The sequence below is a fragment of the Anoplopoma fimbria genome, chromosome 1, assembly GCF_027596085.1.
Source record: "Anoplopoma fimbria isolate UVic2021 breed Golden Eagle Sablefish chromosome 1, Afim_UVic_2022, whole genome shotgun sequence".
NCBI classification, from domain to species: Eukaryota; Metazoa; Chordata; class Actinopteri; order Perciformes; family Anoplopomatidae; genus Anoplopoma; species Anoplopoma fimbria.
Window position 1 is genome coordinate 17605742 of NC_072449.1, and position 9021 is coordinate 17614762.

General features: G+C 42.4%; 1 protein-coding gene across 1 annotated transcript; it reads left to right on the forward strand.

Moving 5' to 3' along the window:
• The first annotated feature begins 356 nt into the window (after positions 1 to 356).
• On the forward strand, positions 357 to 8676 carry ccdc92ba (coiled-coil domain containing 92Ba). The gene is made up of 3 exons (XM_054604561.1): positions 357 to 489; positions 4816 to 4863; positions 7961 to 8676. Exons 1-3 carry the CDS (start codon positions 357 to 359, stop codon positions 8674 to 8676), a joined length of 897 nt encoding a protein of 298 aa, XP_054460536.1.
• The last annotated feature ends 345 nt before the right edge of the window (positions 8677 to 9021 follow it).

Consider the following 9021-nt stretch of genomic DNA (forward strand, 5'->3'; position numbering starts at 1 on the left):
ATGTTTTCATCGGCTTAAGATCTATTGCAAAAGCCTAATTGTTGATGTAGCTGCATCCTGACTGGAATTTGTATGTCTTCTCCCATTTCTGCTGATTTCTCTGGTCATCAATACCTTATTTATAGCCACCACATGACCTCAATTCAGAACTTGCACATCCCTCTCTCTGTGGCTGACATAAGCAATGTTCCCAGTGTGGGGAAGGGACATTTAGCAGCTGGAGTTCAAGCTTTACAGTGTATTATGAAAGTGGAAAATGCTCTCTTGAAGAGAGGAACGGGATGGATGCAGGTCATTAAAAACATCTATCAGTCCCATCCTTCTGATTTCTATCTTCTGTCCCTCCAGACTCGGCCATGGCTGATGAGAGCAGCCTGTCTCAGCAGATAGGCAGCGTGGAGAGGAGCGTGGTGTTCCTCAGGCAGGAGCACCTCACTTTACTCCACGGCCTCCACCTGGAGATCCTCTCCCTGCAGAAACGATGCTCAGGTGAGGGCAGGTGACACACTGCTGCTGATCGAACTGTGTGTGCATGAGGGAGACTTTTATGTGACCCCAAAATGTTTAATAACGCTGCATAAACTTACACCCATGATGATGCGTCTAACTATTATCTGCTAATTCAAATTTTCAATTTATTTAGTCTATGAAATGTAGGATAGGATAAAGTAAAGCAACACAACATCACATTTAAGAAGCCACAGCCACATAATGTTAAGCATCTTTGTTTGAAATTCTATGATGATAATTGACTGGACATTTCAACGTTAATGAGCTCATATTTATGTAAATTACCCTTTGGTGTCTTTTTTTTTGGGTGCTATAATCAGCATGGACCCCTCCCATTGACCCCCAAAGAGATTTACAGAGATTTTTAATGACTGGCTTGATGTATTTTGGGATTGAAGGCAGTTTTGTGCCCTTTTTTTAATGAGGTTTTAACACTTGATCATATAATTCTATCCAGGTAGAGCCTTAAATAATCTGAAGCTCATTTGATAAACCACATGATCAATATTTAATTTTACAAAAGAACATAAGCCACCGTTGTGGCTGTCAATCTGTAGTGCAGTTATTGTCATTTTCATCTCAGGTGGAGAACCTAAACCTCCCCCATGTGCAGATCGGCCTCATTGTTCATACGATGTGTGTGTCTGCACCATCAATCAATGCCACACAATGACTACACAGTGATGTCATGCTACAATTCCTGTAGATTGCATCATTTCCTGTTTCGGGTCTAATGGATATGCCTTCCATTTAATCAAGCAAGCAGGTGCACGTGATCACACACACACACACATTTGTGTTACTATAATTGTGAGGCTGTTTGATTTCAATAATTCCCCTGAGGCCTTCACTATCCTTTCACTATCAGTGAATATGAATATTTAAACTGGCAAGGGGGGGGGGAGCTTTGTCTCCGTATGTGAGAATCTCCCTATGTGACTCAATACACACACGCATACAAGCATGCATGTATATAAGACACATTTTGCACACACACACACATTAGTTGTGACACACACCATACTGTACATACTCAAAGAGGTGCATTTAAACATATCCGTCACAGTTAATCCATAGATCCCATATCCTCACTAATCCATATGAACAGGATTGTGGTTTACAAATACAGGGGGGTTGTGTGAATGTGACCAGTTGTGTAGAAAACAACCCCCTCCATCACTTTGTAGATCTGCTGCACAATCACATCTGGTCAATAAAGGACTGCTTGTGTGTGTGTGTGTGTGTGTGTGTGTGTGTGTGTGTGTGTGTGTGTGTGTGTGTGTGTGTGTGTGTGTGTGTGTGTGTGTGTGTGTGTGTGTGTGTGTGTGTGTGTGTGTGTGTGTGTGTGTGTGTGTGTGTGTGTGTGTGTGTGTGTGTGTTGAGAGATGGAATATGGAAAGAGACTAACACACCACTGTTAACGCAAAGGGCAGCCTTAATGGTGCTGTTTATATATATATTGTTTTGTCCATGTGGAGTTAAAGTTCTGTTTATGAGCTCTTTCAGCTCAAAGAAAACAAAACAATGTGTGGCCAAACCTTCAGAAAGACAAACTTATTTATGAAAATAATTGAAACAATAAAGAAGTGAAGGATAATTCATAAGGACTCAAAGAAAAGACAACCGAGGTGCTTAGAGAGTGAGGGTTCGTTTCAGTGCTTCTGTTGTGTCACCGTGTCATTAGTCGCTATGTGCACTCTTGTTGTCCGCTGTGTTGACTGCACGGTAAAGTGGTGCCAATCCCAAACAGGCCATTCATTGTGAAAAGCTGCCTGTGGAGAAGGGGGGCTGCTAACTAGCATCAGCCCGGTCCCAGGTTTCCGTCACTGTGGTTCAGGCAAAATGCTTGTGCTGAAGAAGATATAAAAGTGTTGAATAATATGGTGATAGTTATCGTGTCTTTTATAAAAATAAAGTCTTAGTGATTTATGGGCATGTGGGAGCCTCTGTCCATAATTTCTATCAGAAAAGAAACATTATATTGATAAAAGAATCTAAGCTGCAAATCATTGTCGCTAGAATGTGACAATATGTATAACTTGCAGTCAGATTTTAGGTTGTGTTTAAAGAGGTTCCCAAATATTAAAGAGGTGATGATGAAGAGTCAGGAGGACGGCTGTGACGCCAGATGCTGTTATGTGTTTGCTGCCAGCTCGCTGATGTGCAGCCTGGAAGGATACGTCAAGGTTGAGCTGACGAAGTGGCTGTGCATATTAGCTCTGACTTTGTCCTGTTGACCTCTTTATTATTGTTCTAAACCCTCATTCTCATCACCTTAAAGGCTCTTACTCTTCTGTCTCCTTGAACAACGAGCCAAAATTCATTTTTGTCCTCATTCATTTTCTCTGATATAATGTGTCTATTGTGTGCCATAGAAGTCAGTCGGGTGTGTGTCTTTCAAGATGCGTTCGCAACATTCAAGGTCGAGCCTGGAAACAAAAACCTTGAATGCTTTAAGGCTGGAGGAGATAAGCCTAAGCTACAAAGCGTTAGACATACTGGATGCTGCAATGTGCTGAGCTCCTCGTTTTCATTGTTTGACTGTTTCAAGAAATAGTTCCGAGAATCGACTTCCTGCAGTTAAACTATCTTCATTAGTGATTCTTACGTGATTTAGGATAATGACTAGAAAACAGGACTTCTTAAAGTCTCCCATATTTGACCGTTAAATACTTATTTCTGGAGCTGACTATCTGCGGCTCCTCTATTCCCTCTTCATTCCTTCCTTCATTGCCTACTATCTTTCTTCCCACCCTCCTCACCTCCTCTGTCTTTCTCTCATCACGCCAGCTGCATGGGCGGGCGTGTTATACTTACCGCAGAGGGAAGGAGAAAGGGTGTGACAGGGAGAGCACGAGGAGAAGAAAGGCTACAAATAACTGCTGTTTTAGATCTGGCTTTATATTTCAAGTTAACACCTATGTAAGCGAGTATTATTAGTGGGGTTACTAATTTAAAATGATGGCCATTAAACTACTATACGATCGTCACCCATGTCTGATTGAACAGTCACATATTTCTGGCTATGGAAACTTAAAATAGGACAAATCTATGCCACGTTCATCTGGAAAATACTGGAGCTGCACACACAGACATATTTCTGTGTTTCAGTGTGAGCTGTTAGCTGAGTGTAGAGATTTTCCTGCTGATCAGCCCCGAATGACAATCTAAATGACTGACAGGCCAAACACGACCAGCAGTCCGACCCCCACAGCCCTGTCAGAAACACTATGCTGATATATAATTTATTATCAGGGACAATCCAACCCTGCTAATAACTAAGCACCATATACCAGTCTGATACATCATCTTCTCAATAACATAAACCGTCAGTGGCTATAATACACTGACATGAGATATAATCCATCCAGTATCTAAAAATGACAGTGTGCCAGATATCATATCGTGTAGTATTTGGATAATCCTGATCACGTTGATGGAGTATCTCACTGTAACATCATTCATCTATATTACTGCTTCCTGCACCACTAAAGAAAAGCCATAGAATCATGGTTTTATTGTCCAACTGAGCATTGAGACAAGGAAGCTGCTGAGTGTCTGTTTTTAGATTTTTATATGGCACAAGACAAATGCAGGCATCGACTAATGCAAGAGATAAAAGTTGTCTACAACGTGACACAGCGTATAACGGCAACAAACTACTCAATACAATACACAAGAGAAATATGTATTGATCAGTTCTCCGTACAAAATCAGGTTTCACCCTCATAATCCGTCAGTCAGCAGAATGTTTCAGTGTGAAACTGTAGTTTGGGTTAAAATTATATTGTTTTTTCAGCTACATCAGTTGTTGTGATAAATGCAGCTCTGCTTACATCGCTCTATGTCAAGCATCTTGAATTCAACTCGACTTATTTTGGGGGGTTCCTTTTTGTGTGGTTGGCATTTCCTCTTGAAACAGATCACACAGCCAGTAGTTTTTTATTTAAGTGAATATTGATTTCAAGGAGGAATGCTAATAATGCTAATAAGTCTTTTTAAAGGTTGCAGTTTTTTCAAGTAATGTAACAGGACATCGTCTTTGATGTAAAGTTTCAGATTTAGCTTCATAAATTATGGATGAGCTGACTGATAATGTGCTGGAAACTGCATCGAGCATCTGGGATGTTAACCAGCAGCAGCAAACTCAAAATGTCAGCATACAGCTTTAATAAGACATTTCAGCACCGCTGAGTATCTTTATTTGAGCTCTAGCAATATTATTTCATGATTTTATATATATATATATTTATGTCTCTTTAACAGCTCTTTCCTGTGGTTTTCTCTTTCGCTTGTGTTTTTCAGAGTTGACAAGTGATCTAAAGGTGAAGCCTCCAGGCAGAAGCCAAATAGGTATGTATCTTCCTCACTCTCCTCCATATTGAATCAGGACTTTAGACAGAAACCCAAACACATGTTTTCATCTCTTTGGGCTTTTTTGTCTTTGCCGCACTCAACCTCAACCCCCAATCCACCATCACCAGACGCCCTCACCCCTCTCTGCCTCCCTCTGTCCGCCCCATCCTCCCATCCCCCAGGGGGATGAATCCCTATCAGCTGCCCTCCTCCCTCTTCTCACCCATGCATCCCTATCTCTCTCACCTCATTTACTAGGATTTAGCATCTCTGGCAAACCATACACAGGACAGATCATGGCTGCAAAGTGTTTCCTTGTTTTTCTGTGAGACAAGAGTTGGTCACAGCTGTATGGGGGGTCACAAGGAGCTGGGAGGAAACAAACACAGCTTTAAAGACAGCATGCCTCAACATATTTGGCTCATAGCCGATGGTTGCAGGACCGTTTGTGGCGTCTGGATGCAGGGATGCAGAGATAGGCACCATTTTGTCACAGTGTATTAGAGACATGGGGAGTCAAAAGACTGTGTGATTGTGTGTGTGTGTTTGTAGATAGAAAAGGGGGGTAGTGTTGTTTAGCTGCATTACTCAGCCATTAGACCACATCTCTTATTCCAGGACAGGTTATCCCCCGATCCATCAATACAGCACGGCCCTCTGTTCTGCTCCCACCCTGACAAATTGATCCATCTTTCTTTTTTCCTGCTCTCATTTTTCCCTCGTCGTCCCAGAGGGGGTGTCCACTTACAAGACTTTGCTGAGAACCAGAGAGATGTAGAGCCAAGGGAAGAAGGAGAGAGAGGAAGGGGTGGAAGGAGGGAGGTAATGAGAGGTAGCGAGGAGGGCGATTAAGGGAGAAGACAAGGCGGCAGGATGCGGTCAGCTGCAGACGTGGAGGAGGAGGAGAGGAGAGGGGTATGGAAGGATACGAAGATCACATTAGGTATTGTAGTCTATAGTTAGCATATGAGCTCAACCTGGGTGTGGTGATGGGCGACAAAAAACCTGAGACTGATCGGACCTCAGGGATTGGTCCTGGAAGAAAGAGGATCGGGGAAAGTACAGCGTCATACAAACAGGAAGTTAAGAGAGAAAAGCTAGAGCAAGTGAGAAATTCAGATCATAAAGCAATAAGATGGAGCAGCTTTAAAGGTGCAATATACTGGCTTTAAGTGCTTGTGAGAGTGCACCACTGGTTAGCTCACATGCACTAACTAGCTAGGTAAACACTATAATCTCTGTCAGCACTTTTGTAGTTGTTTGCATTGTTAGCGCTGTTAGCACTGTTCAGAGAAAGTCTAAATGCTCCCAAAGTCATATTTAGCACCTTTAACCTAAAACCAAAGTTTTTTTATATAAGTAATAAGCACCCTAATACATGTAAGCCTTATGTGGATTTAAGGCGTTGCAGTTTCAGCTCCAGGACTCAACAAACCTCCCTCCACCCTTTGGGATTCTCCTGCCCTGCAAACCTGACCTATTTCTATGGGCCGAGGCAACAGAGCGAGCCTCTGAGGATGTAATCTCCATCCCTTCTGGCAAGCTCCAGCTCAGTCGGCCCAGAGGATGCTGCACCGGCTTTTCATTCATACCTCGCTCTCCTCAGGGGAATTTTACTGGAATAAAAAGAGCAAAATCGTTAAAAAATAAAGAACAATAAGTAGAAAACTGTGTTAAACCTGACATTGGCAGAGAGGTTGAAGTTTAAATGGAAAGGAGGCCTCGGATAGTAGTTTTTCATTTTGTTCTCTCACAAATAAGCACTAGTTGATGTTATAGAATTTAGTCAGCAGGATGTTTGGAATAGCTTTATGTACAGTGTGTTATGTATCGGTGGTGCAGCATGACTGTACCTTGCTTTAGGTGGTAAAAGAGGGATTCATTTAAATCAACTTTGTTGAGTGATCTATGCCGGCAAGTTTTCTCTCTCCAGTGTGTAAAAAAACTGATGAAATTAAAATTGCCATGTCTGGTTGATGTTTAATTGAACATTACAACAAGCCCAAATTTGTAAGATCTTTGAGCTGGCGTCCTCAAGTATTTCAGAAATAGTTTTGGAAGAAATTTGTTACATTAGTTCAAAAAGACCAATGTGTGTATTATGAAAATCTTTCAATCAAATATGGGATTTGATTGAAAGATTTTAAGATTAAGATTGACTATAAAGACTAAATATTGATATATTGCCCAGCTCTATTGTGCCAATTGAGGGTAGAATGGAGATAACCCTTTCCATAAACAGTATGTGTCACATTTCTAGCTCCAGCTCTAAAACCACCACACTCCACCATTAGCAGATTATATTCATCAGACTGAGAGGAAACTGGTGATTTCCCAAATACTCAGACTTGGTCTCATCATGATCTACTTTCAAATCTATGTACTGAGCGGGTCCTGGATAAAATGTGATCTGGACAATCTCTGAGTTGTGCCTCTAAGGTCATATGTGCTGAGGATTAGAGCTTGTGTGTCCCAACAAATAAGTAATCTGCATTTGCGGTAATGCACAGCGTGTACTAAGTAGTGTGTATATGCTGTGTGTGTTTTTATGTACACTGTGGATGATTTTGTTACCACTGACTAGTGGGTTGTGTAAAGAGCATTCCAATTTTTTTTTACTAAGAAACACTAATTGGCTGGCTGACATGTAGAAAATCAAACCTCACAAGATTTTTTTAACAAGATACCTCGATATCAATATTGCGACGATATTGTAGGGTTGACAATTGGTGCTTTCAGAACATATTAAACAATGAGATTTTTGATAAATAACCATCAGTAATATGGATATTATGAAAGTGGGTGAAGGCAAATAATAAAACAGATAGAACAGTCTGGTAAATTCCGAAAAAAACAAATGTTTTACTGAAGTTCTTAATGCCACATTTAAAACCAGGAAAGAAACAAACATTCCATATTATGTTATAATTACTTCCAAAATTGAAGACGATATCTCATATCACAATATTGATATAATATCTTGATATTTCCCAGCCAAGTTTTTTTTTAATGAAACTCAGTTTTATGTGGAAACTCATGATTTTAACTCCTGCATGTATGTAACACTTGCCTTTCTGGTTCATCTCTGCGTCAGAGTTACAGGAGGAAGAGGAGCTCCTGGAGGCTCGCTGTTGGGACGTGGAGAGCCGTCTGGCCGAGCAGGAGTGCACCTTGGGAGAGATTCGTACTGAGCTGAGCTGTAAAGGGTCTTTGGTTGGAGCCCTCAGGGCCAATCTCAAGGAAAAGGAGCGCCACTTCCTGGAGGAGCTCAAACGCCGCAGCCACTGTTCCACCATTCTCAACACGGAGCTGCAGAAACAAACAGAAGCAGCAGCATACCTCTCCTTCCAGCTGCATGCCGCCAGGCAGAAACTGCACCACCAGCGGATGCAGCAGAGGCACGGACTCCTCGCCCGAGCCAACGGTCAGGGGGCCCAGTATGGTGCCGAGCAGAACTGTGTTTCCCCACAGATGCCGCCAGGAGCCTCCCCGTCCTCTCCGGTGGTTAAACCCAAGCGCAAGAGTGCCAGGGCGTCTTCCAGAGCGGAGCGTGCACGTGAGTGTGTGCCCATAGAGAAAGTGATGGGCCCTGCGGAGCCCACCGCGATGCCAGACCCTGCACTCTTCCTCCACCCTCGGAGGCACAGGGCTCGCTCCAGGCACACTGTGGCACAAAGACACCCTCCACTGAGCCTGGAGAAGGATGAGGAGGATGGAGGCGGAGAGGGGCCAGTGGAGCCTCAGGGTGAAGCTGCCAGACTGGTGTCTTCAGCAGCAGCGCCCCCTGCTGCTGAGACGAAGGCAGATTAGCGACTACTGTGACCTGCACTTTTAAAACTGCAGTTTGATCACTGTATCGTTCTCTTCTGTCGGACTGTTAATGCTGTTAACTGTTGTTCTGCACCTTTACTGAATTGATACTGAGACTGGTTTCAGCTATTGAATTATAATACACTTATCGCTGACACTTTTTTAATATGGACTTTGATATAACCTTAAATAGCAAAACTCAGTAAGTGTCACTTTAAGTCAGTCTTAAATGAAGATAGATGAATTATCCGTTTACACTGGTGTCACATGCTCAATATGCTGTGAGGTCTTATTTCAAGGCAACTCCTTTTTGATCTTTAAAAGGTAGTGTGGACCTGCTCTATA

Bases quoted from the DNA above. Each gene is read 5' to 3' on its own strand.
- ccdc92ba (XM_054604561.1), top strand. From the start codon at position 357: ATGGCTGATGAGAGCAGCCTGTCTCAGCAGATAGGCAGCGTGGAGAGG. The intron at 490-4,815 runs GTGAGGGCAGGT...TGTGTTTTTCAG, and splicing joins CCTGCAGAAACGATGCTCAG to AGTTGACAAGTGATCTAAAG. The intron at 4,864-7,960 runs GTATGTATCTTC...TCTCTGCGTCAG, and splicing joins TCCAGGCAGAAGCCAAATAG to AGTTACAGGAGGAAGAGGAG.